At 43.2% G+C, this 19,978-nt stretch overlaps 2 protein-coding genes across 4 annotated transcripts in view; both read left to right on the forward strand.

Moving 5' to 3' along the window:
• The first annotated feature begins 572 nt into the window (after positions 1 to 572).
• DYNLT2B (dynein light chain Tctex-type 2B) lies at positions 573 to 11,683 on the forward strand. The gene is made up of 5 exons (XM_056563226.1): positions 573 to 729; positions 2,674 to 2,807; positions 5,179 to 5,248; positions 10,804 to 10,867; positions 11,483 to 11,683. Exons 1-5 carry the CDS (start codon positions 677 to 679, stop codon positions 11,528 to 11,530), a joined length of 369 nt encoding a protein of 122 aa, XP_056419201.1. The 5' UTR covers positions 573 to 676; the 3' UTR covers positions 11,531 to 11,683.
• A 7,181-nt stretch (positions 11,684 to 18,864) lies between these two features.
• PCYT1A (phosphate cytidylyltransferase 1A, choline) overlaps positions 18,865 to 19,978 on the forward strand; it is a 50,089-nt gene continuing 48,975 nt past the window's right edge. The window contains exon 1 of one of the 3 annotated variants that reach the window (XM_056565484.1): positions 18,865 to 19,018. The gene's annotated coding sequence lies outside the window, so the exon portion shown is untranslated. Of the gene's footprint in view, positions 19,088 to 19,169; positions 19,189 to 19,978 lie in introns of those variants that run through there. The other 2 variants (XM_056565483.1, XM_056565485.1) reach the window with 2 other exon arrangements.

Consider the following 19,978-nt stretch of genomic DNA (forward strand, 5'->3'; position numbering starts at 1 on the left):
GAAAAACCCGTGGTCCTTAAGGGGTTAAGAAGGCAGGTGCACCCCTACCTGACTGGAGTGCCCATAACCCTCATCAACGTATACTGTGTAGTACCTTTGTCTGACAGTGGCGACATTTTTATGCAAATGAAAAGCCATATTTTTTACTTACAGCAGTGAAAGCAACTAAGGGAAGATTTATCAAAATTTTTGCAGAGGAAAAGGTGACTAGTTGCCCATGGCAACCAATTTTCTTTCAATTTTCAGAGGCCTTTTCAAAAATACTAAATGATTGGTTGCTATGGGCAACTGGTGAACTGCTTCTTAGCACGTTGTCATGAATCTTCCCCCTAGTCATGCAATGAGGCAACTCTTTCAGTTCACAAAATGAATAAAAAAGGAATAAAAAATGAAACCAATGTACATGATGACGCAATACACCATAGACAACACAAGAAATGTTCATTTATAGAAGAAGGAGGAGCACACGGCCCGTCCCTTCAGACACGAAGTGTGAGGGCGGCGGAAGCTTCCATGTACTGTGCCTGACAGGACAGCATCACCACACCGGAAGTGTTCCCTCCGCCTGAACCCGGAAGCGTTCCCTCCGCCTGAACCCGGAAGCGTTCAGCACCCTGGTTACCATGGTGACGTCCACGCTGCTGGGAGCTTGACTTTAGCAGGACCCGACATAACCATGGGGGAAAGCAGCGATAATTCCTACTGCATCCGGCCGAACTTTCAGCATAAGTAAGTAGGATATGTGCGGGACACGGCGGGAAGCCAGCGTGCTCTGCTGCTGCACATAGGGATTCACCTCTATGGAGAGAGCTCGTCTACATGTCTGCACCTACCTGAGATCAAGGGCCACCACTGAGCTTATTGTAGCCACAAGAGGTAGTGGGTAACCTGAGAATCCCCAAAACAGGTATTTAGGGAAGTTTTTGTGGTTTTGTCAGTAGTGTAGCGCTGCTAGCTCTGCCATGTACTCCTGAATTACAGATGTCACTCTAGAGCAGTGGTCTCCAACCTGCGGACCTCCAGATGTTGCAAAACTACAACTCCCAGCATGCCCGGACAGCCAAAGGCTGTCCGGGCATGCTGGGAGTGGTAGTTTTGCAACATCTGGAGGTCCGCAGGTTGGAGACCACTGCTCTAGTGCATGCACACCACGTTTTTTGCAATACAGTTCCAGTATACAGTTTCAAGTAAAAAACCGCATGGATCCGTATAGAAAACCGTATGCATTGACTTAACATTGTAAACCGTATGTCAAACGCATCATCTGGCTTAATCCGTTTTGCGCCTTATATGATTTTGTCCAGTTTTTTACCCAAACCCAAAACCGAAGACGTTTTTTGGTCCGAGTGAAAAACCGTATTAAACCGTATACTTTTTTTTTTTTTTTAACATGGGAGTCAATTGGAACCGTACAGAACCATACGTGCATACGGTTCCATACGGTTTTTGACTTTGTAAAAGAAATTTCTTGGAATTTCAATCAAACAAGTGAAACTTTATTCAAAATGGAGTGAAAAGTTAAAAACATATATACATTTTTTTCTTAAAAGACGGATGCAACCGGACATCATTTTTCAAACCGTATACGGGTTGAAATTTGTACACACGTTTTTTTTTTTTTCTTATTCAAAATTTTTATTAATTTTCAGTCATTTTCAATAAACAAAAAAAACAATAACAAGGCACGACAGTGGCAGAGGCACAAGGTGTTAAGTATGGTCTCAATGCTAGATAAAAAACAGAATAAGTCATAAAGACCGTGCATGGCAGAAAGTGCGGTCAGCACTAGGGAGTCCGTTACTCGCGCAACAGACAGGAAGGACATCATGTCAAAGCAATCAGTATACTCTACAAGGAACACCAACTTAGAATATGTAATAACCACATCTTGTACACACGTTTTGATAGTTTAGTCCGTTTTTGAGGAATTTTTTTTTTCATCAAAAACTTGACACGGGAACTGTATTGCTAAAACGTGGTGTGAATGCACCCTTAATATGTAGAAGTTTAGTACCTGTTGGCTAAAGCCTTGTTCACACTGCCATTGTGCTCCAGGAAGGACTGGAGTGCCACATCATAAAAAAAACAGTATATATCAATCAGTGTTTTCCAAGCAGCGTCCCCCTAGCTGTTGCAAAACTACAACTCCCAGCATGCCCGGACAGCCAACGGCTGTCCGGGCATGCTGGGAGTTGTAGTTTTGCAACAGCTGGAGGCACGCTGGTATGAAAACACTGATTGATATTTGGCATGTGTGAGACTGTGTGCACTGGTACAGATTTTGCATTAATCCTCTGAAGCTCCAGGTTATGCCTCTAGCATCCTGTATCCATTCTGTAGAATAAGAGGCATTACATTGGCATAAAATAACTCGACCCGTTTCTTCTGTGTCGGAAACAAGCAGCTAGGACCCCACCATTATCAAATGGATTGTCAGTAGGTGGGATTACATTACAGCGATGGTTTGTGTTATCCATGACCAGATTTATGGTTCTTTTTGATATACCTGCATATCCAGATCAATTTGTCTGAAACTGTTCACCCTGGATCGGTGGGGGCCCCCAGTGGTCAGACCCCACCATTCAGCTTGTGGATAGCAGAAAACTTCTTCAGATGGGAATACCCCATAAAGAAGATGGCGATGTGCACTAACTTTATGCATTTTCTCCCCAGGTTCAGGACGGCAGCAGTAAAAGACTGTATACGATCTGTGCTGAAGGAAGAACTTAAAAGCAAACAATATATTCCTGAAGAGGTTCCACAGCTGTCTCGCCTTTTGTCAGAGACAATAAAAGATAAACTCAAAGGTAACTCAAAGTAAACTAAAGGATAGGAGATAAGTTTTAGATTGTGGGGGTTTGACCGCTGATACCTGACGCGATCTCCACGGAGAAAGGAAAGAGGGTGCGTCGACCCCCACACGTAGCGGCACCCGACACGCCCACTCCATGTATCTCTATGGGAGAGCTGGAGATAGTCGATGGCCTCTGCTTCATGTGGGGGTCGACACGCTCCGTTCCCGAAGAGAGCCTATGCCCAGTGCATCTTTTCTTGTCAAGATTTTTCTTTAAAGGAGAAGTATGATTGAAGAGAACTTATCCCCTATCCAAAGGGTCCCCCTGCGGTCTAAAACTTATAAGTTTTCTTCCATCATACTTCTCCTTTAAAGAATAATCTTGACAAGAAAAGTCTCAATCTCTCATACAGCATTAGTGGACAAATAGATTATTAAATCGGTACTCCGGTGGAAATTATTATTATTTTTTTTAAATCAACTGGTGCCAGAAAGTTAAACAGATTTGTAAATGACTTCTATATAAAAATCGTATTCCTTCCAGTACTTATTAACTGCTGAATACTACAGAGGAAATTCTTTTCTTTTTGGAACACAGAGCTCTCGTGTCCATTTTAAGAACTGTCCAGAGTAGGAGAAAATGCCCATAGCAAACATATGCTGCTCTGGACAGTTCCTAAAATGGACAGAGATATCAGCAGAGAGCACTGTGTTCCAAAAAGAAAAGAATTTCCTCTGTAGTATTCAGCAGCTAATAAGTACTGGAAGGATTAAGATTTTTTTAATAGAAGTAATTTACAAATCTGTACAAAAACTTTCTGGCACCAGTTGATTAAAAAAGTTTTCCACCGGAGTACCCCTTTAACCCCTTAAGGACGCAGGACGTAAATGTACGTCCTGGTGAGGTGGTACTTAACGCACCAGAACGTACATTTACGTCCTAAGCATAACCGCGGGCATCGGAGCGATGCCCGTGTCATGCGCGGCTGATCCCGGCTGCTGATCGCAGCCAGGGACCCGCCGGCAATGGCCGACGCCCGCGATCTCGCGGGCGTCCGCCATTAACCCCTCAGGTGCCGGGATCAATACAGATCCCGGCATCTGCGGCAGTTCGCGATTTAAATGAACGATCGGATCGCCCGCAGCGCTGCTGCGGGGATCCGATCATTCATAACGCCGCACGGAGGTCCCCTCACCTTCCTCCGTGCGGCTCCCGGCGTCTCCTGCTCTGGTCTGTGATCGAGCAGACCAGAGCAGAAGATGACCGATAATACTGATCTGTTCTATGTCCTATACATAGAACAAATCAGTATTAGCAATCATGGTATTGCTATGAATAGTCCCCTATGGGGACTATTCAAGTGTAAAAAAAAAATGTAAAAGTTAAAGTAAAAAAAATCCCCTCCCCCAATAAAAAAGTAAAACGTCCGTTTTTTCCTATTTTACCCCCAAAAAGCGTAAAAAACATTTTTTTATAGACATATTTGGTATCGCCGCGTGCGTAAATGTCCGAACTATTAAAATAAAATGTTAATGATCCCGTACGGTGAACGGCGTGAACGAAAAAAAATTAAAAAAAGTCCAAAATTCCTACTTTTTTAATACATTTTATTAAAAAAAATTATAAAAAAATGTATTAAAAGTTTTTTATATGCAAATGTGGTGGTATAAAAAAAAAGTACAGATGATGGCGCAAAAAATGAGCCCCCATACCGCCACTTATACGGAAAAATAAAAAAGTTAGAGGTCATCAAAATAAAGGGATTATAAACGTACTAATTTGGTTAAAAAGTTTGTGATTTTTTTTAAGCGCAACAATAATATAAAAGTATATAATAATGGGTATCATTTTAATCGTATTGACCCTCAGAATAAAGAACACATGTCATTTTTACCATAAATTGTACGGCGTGAAAACAAAACCTTCCAAAATTAGCAAAATTGCGTTTTTCGTTTTACTTTCCCCACAAAAATAGTGTTTTTTGGTTGCGCCATACATTTTATGATATAATGAGTGATGTCATTACAAAGGACAACTGGTCGCGCAAAAAACAAGTCCTCATACTAGTCTGTGGATGAAAATATAAGAGTTATGATTTTTAGAAGGCGAGGAGGAAAAAATGAAAACGTAAAAATTAAATTGTCTGAGTCCTTAAGGGGTTAACATGTAATTCACAATTCATCACTGGGTTTCAGGCTGCTGCCTATTCCTGGGATAGAAGTACTCTACAAGTACTACAAGTGCATGGAGAGCCTGCATTGTTACTCACTGGCTGCATCTTTTCTAAGAGAACTACAAGTTTTTTTGCAGTGAGAAACATTACAGAATATTCCCATAAATGTTATCATGTTAACAACTATTATGTTGTTTTGTTTTCTTACAGAAATGGGTTTTGATAGATATAAAATGGTGGTGCAAGTTGTGATTGGTGAGCAGAGAGGAGAAGGAGTTAAGTAAGTAGATGAACTTGTTTTGTCCGCCATTAAAGCACCTTGAGAAAATATGGAAAACACTTTTCCATGCAAGCAGTAAATAAGAAATGTAATTTGTGCTGCTTTCATGCAAAAGTAACCTGTGAAATATTCCCCATGGGGGGGGGGGTGCCCTTTAAGCCTATGTTCACACACTATATTGGACCTCATTTTGGGCCTTAAAACATCTGTTGAATATATGAAAAAAAAAATGGCCATTTTTATTCCTTTGTTGTATTAAAGGGGTATTTCAGGAAAAAACTTTTTTTTTTTTATATCAACTGTCTCCAGGAAGTTAAACAGATTTGTAAATTACTTCTATAAAAAAATCTTAATCCTTTCAATAATTATCAGCTGCTGACAACAGTGCTCTCTGCTGACATATCTGCTTGTCTCGGGAACTGCACAGAGTAGAAGAGGTTTGCTATGGGGATTTGCTTCTACTCTGGACAGTTCACGAGACAGGTGTCATCAGAGAGCATTTAGACAGAAAATAACAACTCAACTTCAGCAGCTCTTAAGTACTGAAAGGATTAAGATGTTTTAATAAAGTAATTTACAAATCTGTTAAACTTTCTGGAGCCAGTTTATATATTAAAACATTTTTTTTTTCCTGGATAACCCCTTTAAATACAGTGTCCATTCACATGTAGTTTCATTTTATGGCCATAATTATTACTTATATACCAGGCTGTGTTAGTCATTTCAGTCCCACAGGAGACCCCACTAGGTGTCTGTATAACCAGAAGCATTCTATAAAAAATTATATGAATTGGATATGTGCCTAAAACCTATCTTTTAATAATGCATTTAAAATACACCAAAAAGTGAATAATCCCTCATCCAAAGCAAATTAAATAACAAAATAGCAATTTGTCTGGATTAATTACGGTATATGATCAGGAGAAAGTTCTCCATAACTTGTCTTCAACAACCAGGTATAATGGTACTGCCTTATATACTGCCGACGCGTTTCTATGCCCTAATCCACGGGGAACGTCATCAGGGCAGCTTAAACTACATATAGAACAGGTAATCCAGAGTAGACTAGTTTCCAGATACAAAATCACAGGACACTTGCCATGCAGAGATAAGTTATATGTACTGGGTACTTATATGACATATAACAAAGTTTCATGCATAAATGCCATATTATCCTGTGAAAAAAGAATCAAACAAAACAAGTGCTTGGAGGCGTCCTGTAAAGAAAAACGTTCCTTCTCTAAATATCTCCAGGGCCCACTCCTTCAGTACTGTTTTGTTGAAAGAACCTGATCCCGGCTGTCAGAGCAGAACCTGTTCAGGGAGCCGAGGGTGTTCAGCTTCAACTGCTCAGCCATCCGTTATTATTACCCCAGGTATATAAAATTAAGCGCAAGAGAATTCTTTTAAGGTAGTTTTTGGGTGTTTGTTGCCATGCTTTTTGGGCTGTTTATGGGCCAAGGCACGGCCGGCTTGCAATTTGCATATAAGCATTTGTTGTAAGCCAAAATACATGTTTAAATGGTAAAAAAAAAAGAAAAAACAGCTCAAAATTAGTCTGCATTGCGGAAAAAAAGTTTTTAAGTTTGAGGGTGATCGCTAGAAAGGGGAGGCCCCTTTTGCACTCCCTGGAAAACCGCTTTAAGCTTAAAGGGTACTCCGCTGCTCAGTGTTTGGAACAAATGGTTCCGAATGCTGGAGCCGGCGCCTGGAGCTCGTGACGTCATAGCCCCGCCCCCTCATGGCGTCACATCCCACCCACTTAATGCAGGTCTATGGGAGGGGGCATGACAGCCGTCACGCCCCATCCCATAGACTTGTATTGAGTGGCCGGGGCGTGATGTCATGAGGGGGCGGGGCTATGACGTCATGAGCTCCCGACACCTGTGTTCTGGACCGTTTGTTCCAAACGCTGAGCAGTGGAGTACCCCTTTATAAATGGGTTATGCAGAATTAGAAAAACAGAGCTGATTTCTTCCAAAAACAGCACCACTCCTGTCCTCGGGTTGTGTATGGTTTTGCAGCTCAGTTCCATTGAAAGTAAAAGGAGCCAAGTTGTAGTACCACTCACAACTTAAGGACAGGTGTGGTGCTGTTGTTTGAAGAAAGTAGCTCTGTTTTTCTTATCCTGGATAACAACTTTTAAAGGAGTACTCCGAAATAGGAAAATAGGTATGTACCTGTTTATTTTTTTACTGCAGGCAGTATGAACAACAATTTTCCTATTCCGGAGTACTCCTTTAAGGTGGCCATTCATATTCAATAACTGTAGGCTCAACGGAAGAAGCCAGAAAGCTCTGCCACTGTCTTATCCAGAACAGTAGGGTCACTGGTAGAAATCCAACACTCCCAGCCCCTCCCTTCACCAACGACATCTGTCAGTGAAGAGTCGGGAGGGCTCTATACACCTTAGACACTTTAGTTCAAGTCACTTTAGTGACTAAAGTGCAGTAAATGTCAATACAATGTATGCACGATGAGCTGCGATGGTTTACTCTCTAACATAAAATCAGGAAGAAACCTTTTGTAAGAAAAATGACCAGTATTTTGTGACACTAGACTCTATTTATGTAAAATGGAAATTGCACCTACGACCTGAAAGCTGCTGCACGCCTGCATATGTGTTAGCAGTTACTTGCGTGATTTCAGTTAGATGTTTTTTGATTCATATTAACATGAGATGTGTCTATGAAGCTCTGCCTACACATCGCTTTTATTGTTACTAAAAGACACCAGAATTGTAAACATTTCGGGTCAGCTGCTTAGTGGACTTTCACTCATGATCATCTTAAGGGGAAGCTTTCACCTGTGTTATGTTGTCCTTTCTGAGGGCAGCATAATATAGGGACGTAAACAATGGGGATAGAGAGAAGCCTGACAATCACCAGTAGATGGGTGGAATCAGCCACAATGGACTCCTGTCAGCCAGTGGGCAGTTTCTTTCCAGGCGTAAATGCTACCACACCACTGCACTGTACTATCATGGACAGACCGCTGGAATCATCATGTCTGTCCCTTTATTATGTAAATTGTGTAGCTATTCAGTCTAAAAATCTGCAGCATTTACAGTGAATTTCTGCAGTGGAAATTGACATGTGGTGTAGATTTAAAATCCACAGCATGTCAACTGTTATGTCACTTGTGCTGGAAATGTATTGTAGATATTCCTCATTGACCTCAATGGGAATGCCTAAATCCACAGCTGGTTTGCAGGTGTTGAGGATCTTACTACAGATATGGTGCAGTTCAGTCTGGATGTTATGCAGGACACCTTTCTAGGTAATGGTTAGTGAGTGGCAATGCATAATGTACTGTTATGCGTTATTGCTTACTACTTTACAGAAGCAGGGAGCCTGAGGATACACAGGAGTCCCTTGTACACAGCAGCAAATCCACACCAAGATCTCAACTGTTTGGTGCAGATTTGCTAGTGCATAAAACACTGTAGAATTGTTGCAGAAAATCCACAGCATTTATACCACGTCTGGACATACCCTTAAAGCAGGCTTTCAGAAGCTAAACGGGTAAAAACAAAGACTTAGAAAGGCTTTCTTGTCAGGATTATAGGCATATGTTTTCTATCTCTATAGTCCTTTCCAACACCAAGATATAATGGTTCTTGTTAATATGTAAATATGGCTCAGTGCCCATGGGGTGTCTCCCAGTACAGCAAGTGCCCAGGGTTAAATGAGATATCCAGTTCTGAAAAACTTATCCCCTATCCTAAGGATAGGGGATACGTTTCAGATCGCGGAGGGTCCGACCGCTGGGGCCCGCCACAATCGCCTGTATGGGGCCCCGGCAGCCCGCGGGAAGGGGGCGTGTTGAATACTGCACAAAGCTGCGTCTGACACGCCTCCTCAATACAACTCTATGGCAGAGCCAGAGCGCTGCCTTCGTGTAAGCCGCTGCTTTGTGCAGTGGTCGACACCCGCTATCTGGCTAGCGAGCCGGGGGTCCCCAGCGGGTCGGACCCCCCCGCAATCTGAAACTTATCCCCTATCCTTAGGATAAGGGATGAGTTTTTCAGCACTTGACTACCCCTTTAACCAGATTACCTTTGCTTCACTGCCCCTACTGTCAATCAGAGTGGGAAGGTGCATGCAAGTGGGCAGAGGCGGTGAATAAGACTACATTAGCTGGACTTACTCAGGCTCTTGCTGTACTGAAAAACGCCCCCTGGAAACCTCATTAATTTATTAACAAAAATGCTTATATCTCCTGCAAGGAAAGGACAGTGGAGATATAAAAAAAAAAAAAGTATGTCCAGAATCCTGAGGAAAAGCTGTATCTAGCCATTAGGGATGTAAGAAAAAATCGATTCGCGCGATTATCGGGATTTTTTCATTTGCCGATACTGAATCGATTCAAAATATTTTTGAATCGATTCTTTTAGGGATGTGGAATTTTTATCTCCTGACGCCCAGAACAGCATGTCCCGGGCATCAGGAGATACAAGTTCCACATTTGTGGAGCCGGGCAGGCCGGATCTGACGCGGCGGCGCTCTGGGTGTATGGAGCGGGCTCCGTACTCTCTGACCCCCGGCTGATTTCAGTAGCTGGGGGCCGCTGATGCATCACCGCCGCTAGTATCCAGCATGCGGTGCTCTGCATTGTGTATGGAGCCGGCTCCGGACTCGTGCCCGCCCCATACTCTGCAGCCCCCGGCTGTTCTCAGTAGCCGGGGGCCGCCGCTAATAGCCAGCATGCGGCGATCGCCGTGGCTGGCTATTAAAGGAGTACTCCGGTGCACACTTTTCTCGTTTTATCCTGTCCGGGCTGCAAAATAAAAGAAAACGCACTTTCTCTTACCTGCCAACGAGCCCCCGGAGCTCCGATACACTCCGGTACAGGTGTTCGGTCCCCGGGCTGTATTCTTCTTACTTCCTGTTAGCCCGACACATCACACAGAGCTTCAGCCTATCACCGGCCGCAGCAATGTCCCATCTCAGCCAGTGATAGGCTGAAGCTCCGTGTGACGTGCCGGGCTAACAGGAAGTAAGAAGAATACAGCCCGGGGACCGAACACCTGTACTGGAGCTCCGGGGGCTCGTTGGCAGGTAAGAGAAAGTGAGTTTTCTTTTATTTTGCAGCCTGGACGGGATAAAATGAGAAAAGTGCGCGTTGGACTACTAGATCGCCGCTGTCAAAGCTGACAGCGGCGTCTATTGGGATCTATGAATGCTCCCAGGTGGGCGATGTATCGGGATATATCGTGATGTATCGTCACCTAGACGGTATCGCGATATATCGGGATATATCGAATCGCCACACTGGTATCGCGATTCGAATCGTATCGCCAAATTCTTGGCGATTCACACCCCTACTAGCCATGTACTTACGGTATTTTTATCCCTGTTTAGCTGCCGACAGGTTCACTGTAAAGTTATGTATTGTCATTTGTCAGAATTTTATCTTTAGATGACCATAAGTTTTCATGTGCACAATGCAGCTATTGTAGACAAATCATTTTTCTACTCATTCTAGGAGTTGTGTGAATAGTTGTGCAGTTTACCACTATGTTTAAGCCACTAATCCTGTGCATTCTGTTTCAGAATGGCTGCTCGATGCTTTTGGGATGCTGACACTGATAACTATGCTGAAGATGTCTTCATGAATGTAAGATATGTTTTCATATACAGGGGGAACACTGCAGGTATATTAAAGACTGTATACCCTGCCTATCATCAAGGTCCCCAAAGTGGACGAATTCTTTAAAAATAAGAATAGATATAGATTATAGATATTTAGTGAAGCCTTAGTTAATGATACACATATTAAAGGCCATTATTACACAGGTAATGTTTTTCTATTTTACAATATGTTTGCAGGCTTGTTGCTAAATATTGCATTGCAATTACAGCACAAGATTTAAAATTCATCCTTTCTTGTAGTTTCCGTAATATCTGACCTTTTGAAGAAGGCATGTGGTCAGTATAAAAATGAATAGGGAGATTTATTAAAACCCATACAGAAGAAAAGGGTGGCAGTTGCCCATAGCAACCTATCAAATTGCTTCCCGCCAAAACGCGTCACTCCTTGGTTCGTGCATGCTGTGTTACATGTTCCTGATGATGATAATCCAATAAAAAGCAGCTGGATAAACCTCGTACAAACTACTTTACTAACTAATTCTGGATTAGTTGACTAGTTAATAGTGTGGAAGTGTACAGTATATACTGAGCTGTTTTTGCCAGATTGACACTTACTAACTTTTCGTTTTGTTACTTTTAGGAATACTTGTTCTGTGTTGCTGCTGCATTTGGATGTTTCTACTACTAAGAAGACCTGCGCATTACATCTAAGGGGGGGTTCACACTGCAGAAACTGTTTTTGTTAAAGAGAAACTGGAATGCAGTGTGAACCAAAGGGATACTCTCTTGTAAATAGTCTCATATATTTGTGAAAATACATAATAAATATTTTATGAATGTAGTCATGTATATGAAAGGCATCTTGAAATGAACAATAACAATATCAATGGTTAAGCATTTAAAATATTTTCACCTCATCCGTCATTAGGGGTCTTCTATAGCTCCCCCTTCTGCGTCCAAGTATTCTACATTCCTCAAATCTGTGTTCTCTGAAAAATCTTATTATCTTTAAATCTTTGGGATTTATGAAATTTGGTCGAAAATGTAAGATCACAAAGTATTGTGTTGTACAGTGATCCCTCAACTTACAATGGCCTCAACATACAATAGTTTCAACATACAATGGTCTTTTCTAGACCATTGTAAGTTGAAACCAGACTCAACATACAATATACAGACAGTCCAGATCTGTGAAACGCGTCAGTAACTGACCAATCAGAATGGACATTCACTGGTAAAACCCCTGTATTACTGAAGTGTATACACTGACTGGTGTCTGGTAGCACCCCCTACAGTACAGGGAGGTATTACATGTTCTGTACTCTTTACCTGTACCAGGATTAGCTGCTCCTTTGGACATCAGGTGAGGGAGACTCCATGTTACTTTTTTAAGACATTGCATACTGTACAGGACCCTGAAGAAGCTTCTGTCCTCTACATAGACCAGTGTTTCCCAAGCAGGGTGCCCCCAGCTGTTGCAAAACTACAACTCCCAGCATGCCCGGACAGCCTTTGGCTGTCCGGGCATGCTGGGAGTTGTAGTTTTGCAACAGCTGGAAACTCCCTGCTTGGGAAACACTGACTTAGACAGTGATTACAGCTCCCAGCAGATCTTTCTTACTTTTATATGTAAGGACTTGCTTTATCCGTATTAGTTATCTACTTATTTCTTTAATCCTCACTTTTTTCCTATTTTTGGATGACATTTTGGTGCCTTTAGAACCAATTACCAGGTTTCCATAGAGTTATGGTCTCAACATACAATGGTCATCCCAGAACCAATTAATATTGTAACTTGAGGGACCACTGTATATTTTGAACAGAAGAATTAGGAGTGTAAAGTTTTGTTAACAATTCAACAGCAAAACCTGCATGTAATATGGATTTTAGTTCATTTCCACAGGGTAATGGGTTTCCAAGCTTGGCAGTCAAGTATTCCCAATAGTTCCCATTTAGTTAGGCTGCAGGGATCATTTAGTCACCTAGGACCAGCCTTTTGGCATTCCTGATAATTTTTTTGCCCAAGTTCACATGGCCATAAATGGGCATAATGTCCTCCCGGAAAATATGGGCAGGCATTCCGCACATCTGAATGTTCCAGCGGGCGCTAGGACCACTGGGAAATGCACAGTCTCATAGATGCATTGCATTTCCAAGAGGAATCTGCAGAAAGAATAGACATGTCTGTTTTTTCTACAGACGCTGGAATCAGCATTGCCGAGGCAGAAACTCTGCTATGGGCACAGTGTAGCAGAATGGGACTATGCTGCAGCATAATATTTCTGGGGAATTACATAGTGTGAACATAGCCTGTTAGGGGAAGCCGTGGTCAGCGAGATGTTTGCTTTGCAGTGACCAGAAAAAGTCTTACATGGCGGCCATGACTGTTCGTGCAATAAATAAATTACTTGCGTCTGCCACAGCAGATGCTCTCCATACTGGCTCATGGAGAGGGGTGTCCCAGGGAAATAATAAAGCATCATTGACTTTTCCTAAATGTGGATCCACAATGCAGTACTGTAGAGATGAGCGAGCTTACAGTAAATTTGATTCGTCACGAACTTCTCGGCTCGGCAGTTGATGACTTTTCCTGCATAAATTAGTTCAGCTTTCCGGTGCTCCGGTGGGCTGGAAAAGGTGGATACAGTCCTAGGAGACTCTTTCCTAGGAATGTATCCACCTTTTCCAGCCCACCGGAGCACCTGAAGGCTGAACTAATTTACGCAGGAAAAGTCATCAACTGCAGAGCCGAGAAGTTCGTGACGAATCGAATTTACTGTAAGTTCGCTCATCTCTACAGTACTGCATAGAGATAGTTTTAAAATATTTTCTCAAGCCAAATGCCACAAAGCAGCTCTGTTCTTGCTGGTAAAACTTGGCACTAGGCCTGCGGGATATATCACAATCGAATTGCGATTATTGCAAATTGCCATATTTAGATTTTTCCCTTGTCAGCGGCAGCAGCGGCAGAAGTAGTTAAAAAAAGACTCACTCAAGCACACAAGGCTCTGCTCGGAAAACGTGTAAGGTCAGGAGGCGGAGCCACCACTCCTGAACCCTGGGGAAGACAGGCTGCAGCGCAAGATTGTTATGGATGAGTGGTGGTCAGCGGCGTGAAACAAAGCAGCAGTCATCCTCTGTGCTCCTGATTATACAGTACTGTACATTACTGTGAGCAGGGGAATGGCTATATGAATTTCATATAGCCATCCCCCACTCATATAGCCGTTCCCCCACTCATAAAGCCGTCCACCCCTCCCCCTCGTATAGCCGTTTCCCCCCTTCATTTCATATAGCCAATTTGCCTCATAGCCATTCCGCTCATTTCATATTATGCCATGAAGCGAATAGCTATATGAAATGGGGGAATTGGACATGAAATGGAAGGGATTTCATCATTTGTTTATCATATCGCAATCGCATATCGAAATTGCAATATTTACCCCATAATCGCAATCACACATTTTCCACAAATTGTGCAGCCCTACTTGGCTCTATAGTGGAGGTCTGTTTTCATGTTTGCTATGGCCCCCTCTCTCGTGTACACTAATCAGAAAAATAAAGGGAACACTTAAACAACACAATGGGGGAAATTTATCAAAACCTGTCTACAGGAAAAGTTGCCCATAGCAACCAATCAGATCGCTTCTTTCAGTTTGCAGAGGCCTTGTTAAAAATGAAAGAAGTGATCTGATTGGTTGCTATTGGCAACTTTTACTTTGCACAGGTTTTGATAAATCTCCCCCAATATAACTCCAAGTCAATCACACTTCTGTGATATCACACTGTCCACTCAGGAAGCAACACTGATTGACAATCAATTTCACATGCTGTTGTGCAAATGGAACAGACAACAGGTGGAAATTATTAGCAAGACACCCCAATAAAGGAGTGGTCCTGCAGGTGGTGACCACAGACCACTTCTCAGTTCCTATGCTTCTTAGCTGATGTTTTGGTCACTTTTGAATGCTGGCGGTGCTTTCACTCTAGTGGTAGCATGAGATGGAGTCTTCAACCCACACAAGTTGCTCAGGTAGTGCAGCTCATCCAGGATGACACATCAATGTGAGCTGTGGCAAGAAGGTTTGCTGTGTCTGTCAGTGTAGTGTCCAGAGCAATGTAGGCGCTACCAGGAGACAGGCCAGTACATCAAGAGATGTGGAGGAGGCCAACAGCCCAGCAGCAGGATCGCTACCTCCACCTTTGTGCAAGGAGGAGCACTGCCAGAGCCCTGCAAAATGACCTCCAGCAGGCCACAAATGTGCATGTGTCCACTCAAACGGTCAGAAAAAGACTCCATGAGGGTGCTATGAGAGCCAGACATCCACAGGTGGGGGTTGTGCTTACAGCCCTACACCGTACAGGACGTTTGGCATTTGTCAGAGAACACCAAGATTGGCAAATTTGCCACTGGTGCCCTGTGCTCTTCACAGATGAAAGAATGTTCACACTGAGCACAAGTGACAGAGTTTGGAGACGCTGTGGAGAACATTCTGCTGCCTGCAACATCCTCCAGCATGACCGTTTGGTGGTGGGTCAGTAATGGTTTGGGGTGGCATTTCTTTGGGGGCCGCACAGCCCATGTGCTTGCCAGTGGTAGCCTGACTGCCATTAGGTACCAAGATGAGATCCTCAGACCCCTTGTGAGACCATATGCTGGTGCGGTTGGCCCTGGGTTCTTCCTAATGCAAGACAATGCTAGACCTCATGTGGCTGGAGTGTGTCAGCAGTTCCTGCAAGAGGAAGGCATTGATGCAATGGACTGGCCCGCCCGTTCCCCAGACCTGAATCAGATTGAGAACATCTGGGACATCATGTCTCGCTCCATCCACCAACACCACGTAGCACCACAGACTGTCTAGGAGTTGGCGGATGCTTTAGTCCAGGTCTGGGAGGACATCCCTCCTCAGGAGCATGCCCAGGCATTGTAGGGAGTTCACACGGGCACGTGGGGGTCACACACACTACTGAGCCCAATTTTGACTTGTTTTAAGGACATTACATCAAAGTTGGATCGGCCTGTAGGGTGGTTTTCCACTTTGAATTTGAGTATGACTCCATATCCAGATCTCCATGGGTTGATAAATTTGATTTCCACAGATAATTTTTGTGTGATTTTGTTGTCAGCACATTCAACTATGTAAAGAAAAAAGTATTTCATACGATTAGTTCATTCATTTAGATCTAGGATGTGTTATCTTGGTGTTCCCTTTATTTTTTTGAGCAGTGTATAAACCCCAATGGCGACTTCTTGGTTTTCACTGCAGCGCTAAGGTACCACTAAGCTATTCTGTTTGGAAAGAGTTTAAACAATGTATTAATGATAACAGCCACCCAAGAGCAGTTTGGAATTTTTAACTCTCTTTTTCAGAGCTTACGGCTAAGGCCAGCTTCACACTTACATAGTTGCACCTTTTTAAAGCATAAACCATAACCTATTGTTGGACCTGTTACTTGACAGACATCAATGACTAATATGGGGTCTGTAGAGGGAGAGAAAAAATTGGGGAGACCAGAGTGGGCACCTCGTGTGATACGGTAGGAGTAGTAGGAGAGAGATGGAGAAAAGATCGAGAAAAGGTGGGGCCTCTTTAGACCCCTAGGTAGTGGCTGCTCACCTTGCAGCAAGTGAAAACCTGCATATGAACCCACAACGGGGTTTGAGGAAAGGATCCGGAACCGCTGCTGAGCCTTAGGTAGCAGGAGTGGCGAAACCACCTCCTGAGTAGAACGATCAATGGCAAAGCGAAAAAGATGGCGCTGCTGGTTCCAATGGTGTAGGTAACAAACTAGCTAGAGATGCAGGTAGCCAACGTGTTTTGTACTACCTGCATCTCTGGCTACAGTTTGTTACCTACACCATTGGAACCAGCAGCGCCATCCAAAGGTTCTTTTTCGCTCTGCCATTGATAATATGGGGTCTGACCTTTAAGACGGTAACAGTAGTAGGGTTGCATGCCGCAGCATTGTGCCTGTCAACTGTAACCGAAACTAACAGATCATGGCAATGTGAACACCTCCCTAAACAGCACTCGCATTCCCGGCTCAGTAACCTACTTTAACCCAATAACGAGCATGGACGTCTATGCGCATCCGTGTGCCATTAATGGGGTATGTCGAGGGCTCCCGACTTGAGCCTGCGTCACACCCGCCAGCCCCCAGATGATTCCTGTATCTGGGGGCTGGTGTCAATAGCCAACATGCGGCAATCTCTGTGGCCTGCTATTAACCCTTTAGATTGCCGCTGTCAAAGTTGACCGCGGCGGCTAAAGGTGCCTGTATCCTGTCCCTGGTGGTCCAGTGTGGTGAATCGCCCCCCTGCAGCACGATTGCAGGGGGCTTATCCACTGCTGAGGTAGCCTGAGGGCTTACCTCTCCTTTCATGTCGGCTCCGTGCTTAGAATGATAAAGCCTGGCAGGACTAGGCTTTATCAATCGAGCGCAGAGCACACAGATCAATGGGATTCTATGTAATCCCATTGATCTGTATGAGGAATCAATTGATTCCTCCTAAAAGTCCCCTAAGGGGACTAAAAGTGTAAAAAAAAAAAATTTTTTAAACACACACATTAACCCCTTCCTTATTAAAAGTTTAAATCACCCCCCTTTTCCCAAATTCCATATAAAAAATATATAAACATAATAAAAATAAACATATGTGGCATCACAACGTTCATAAATGTCTGAACTATAAAAATATATTGTTAATTAAACTGCACGTTCAATGGCATACGAGCAAAAAAATTCCAAAGTCCAAAATAGCGTATTTTTGGTCACTTTTCATACAATAAAATAAAAAGGAATAAAAAATGATCAAAAAGTCTGATCTAAACAAACCAATGGTACCGATTAAAACTCCAGATCATGGCGCAAAAAATCTGCCCTCATACCACCCCGTATGCAGAAAAATGTAAAAGTTATAGGGATCAGAAGACAATTTTAAATGTACTAATTTTCGTGCATGTAGTTATGATTTTTTTCCAGAAGTACGACAAAATCAAACCTATATAAGTGGGGTATCATTTTAATCGTATGGACCTACAGAATAAAGATAAAGTGTCATTTAAAAAATAAAACTTACGGCGTAGAAACGGAAGCCCCCAAAATTTACTTTTTTCTTCAATTTTGTCGCACAATGATTTTTTTCCCGTTTTGCTGTAGATTTTTAGGTAAAATGACTGATGTCATTACAATGTAGAATTGGTGGTGCAAAAAATAAGCCCTCGTATGGACTTTTAGGTGCAAAATTGAAAGGGTTATGATTAGAGATGAGCGAACTCACAGTAAATTCGATTCGTCACGAACTTCTCGGGTCGGCAGTTGATGACTTATCCTGCATAAATTAGTACAGCCTTCAGGTGCTCCGGTGGGCTGGAAAAGGTGGATACATTCCTAGGAAAGAGTCTCCTAGGACTGTATCCACCTTTTCCAGCCCACCGGAGCACCTGAAAACTGAACTCATTTATGCAGGAAAAGTCATCAACTGCCGAGCCGAGAAGTTCGTGATGAATCGAATTTACTGTAAATTCGCTCATCTCTAGTTATGATTTTTAAAAGGTAAGGAGGAAAAAACAAAAGTGCAAAAACAGAAAAACGCTTGGTTCTTATGGTGTTAAAGGCGGTATTTAGGTATAGGAAACAGAAAGCTAAATTCTTCTAAAAAAAAAAAAAAAAAAAAAAAAGGACCACATCCATTTTCTTGTGTGGTACTACACTTCAAGGGATCTGAGCTCCAATACCACACAAAATCTGAGGACAGGTGTGTTGCTGTTTTGGGAAGAAATTAGCTCTTTTTTTTTCTTCTCTTCAATCTGGATAAATAACTTCTTTCATGGGACCCAGAATTGCTTAGCAAATTTTTACTATACATTTCTGTAGGCATTTCTCATATTCTCCATTTTGAAAACACCAAGATATGTAGACCTTCCCAGGACCATGTGCCTTCTCCTAGAATAAGCCCAGCCTGTTATATTAGCTATTTATAAGACTTCATGCAGTGTGTGTGTCACCATCATTTCCAATAACGGAACTCCACAGCCCGCGCTCTAGTTCCCGGCGGGCTGTTTACTTCGTTACTCCGCTGTAATGCTGGCTATGAGCTGTACTTCCGGACCGTTCTGTCAGACTATGACACTAAGTAGCCCCGCCCGGAAACTGGACACGGAGACACCGGGAGGTGAGCTGGGTCCTGGGCTCTGCGTCTTCCCAACTCCATGAGCTGTACATAGCCGCACCGAGCGCACAGGTAGCGTTATCTATGGGCTGTAGTAGTCCGGAAAGTGGTTGGTGGCGTACATAGTAACGCGTATCTATGTACATTATATGGGGGGAGCCTGTGTGCTGCCAGTGAGTATAGACTGCTTTATATACTGGGCATAGGGGGTAAGTGTCCTGCTGGCATCATGCCCACCTGATGTGCTGTGTTTTATCGGTAGGGAGCTTGCCCATAGTCCTATGATGGATGGTAGTGATGATCTGTGCCGGTGTTTCGCAACCAGGGTGCCTCCAGCTGTTGCAAAACTATAACTCCCAGCATGCCCGGACAGCCTTTGGCTGTCCGGGCATGCTGGGAGTTGTAGTTTTGCAACAGCTGGAGGCACCCTGCTTGGGAAACCCTGATCTGTGGGCATAGGGGGCATTAGTCTGATGTGTGAGGCTGGGTTCACACCACGTTTTTGCAATACAGTTCCTGGATGGAACCGTACGCACATATAGTTCTGTACGGTTCCCATTGACTCCAATGTTAAAAAAAAAAAAAAAAACGAATACGGTTTAATACGGTTTTTCACCCGGACCAAAAACCGTGGTAGACTACGGTTTTCTGTCCGGGGAAAAAAAAAAGTAAAAAAACGTATGGCTTGAAAAACGGAGACAACCGTATGCAATATGGTGCATACAGTTTTGAATGGGAAGTCTATGGGCACGGTTTTCTGTACGGTTGCATACGTTTTTTTAAATTAAACCGTATAGCAAAATTGTAGTGTGAACCCACCCTAACCCTGTCTCTTATGACCATTCTTATTACTGTGATGCCAGAGGAGTGGGCATCGTATTGTAAGGCTTCTGGGTGCAATGCTCGGGGCTGGTTATTATAGATGAGCCTTTGCCCTGACGCGTCACCTCCTTTATGTCTATT

Source organism: Hyla sarda, chromosome 3 (genome assembly GCF_029499605.1).
Source record: "Hyla sarda isolate aHylSar1 chromosome 3, aHylSar1.hap1, whole genome shotgun sequence".
Taxonomy (NCBI): Eukaryota; Metazoa; Chordata; class Amphibia; order Anura; family Hylidae; genus Hyla; species Hyla sarda.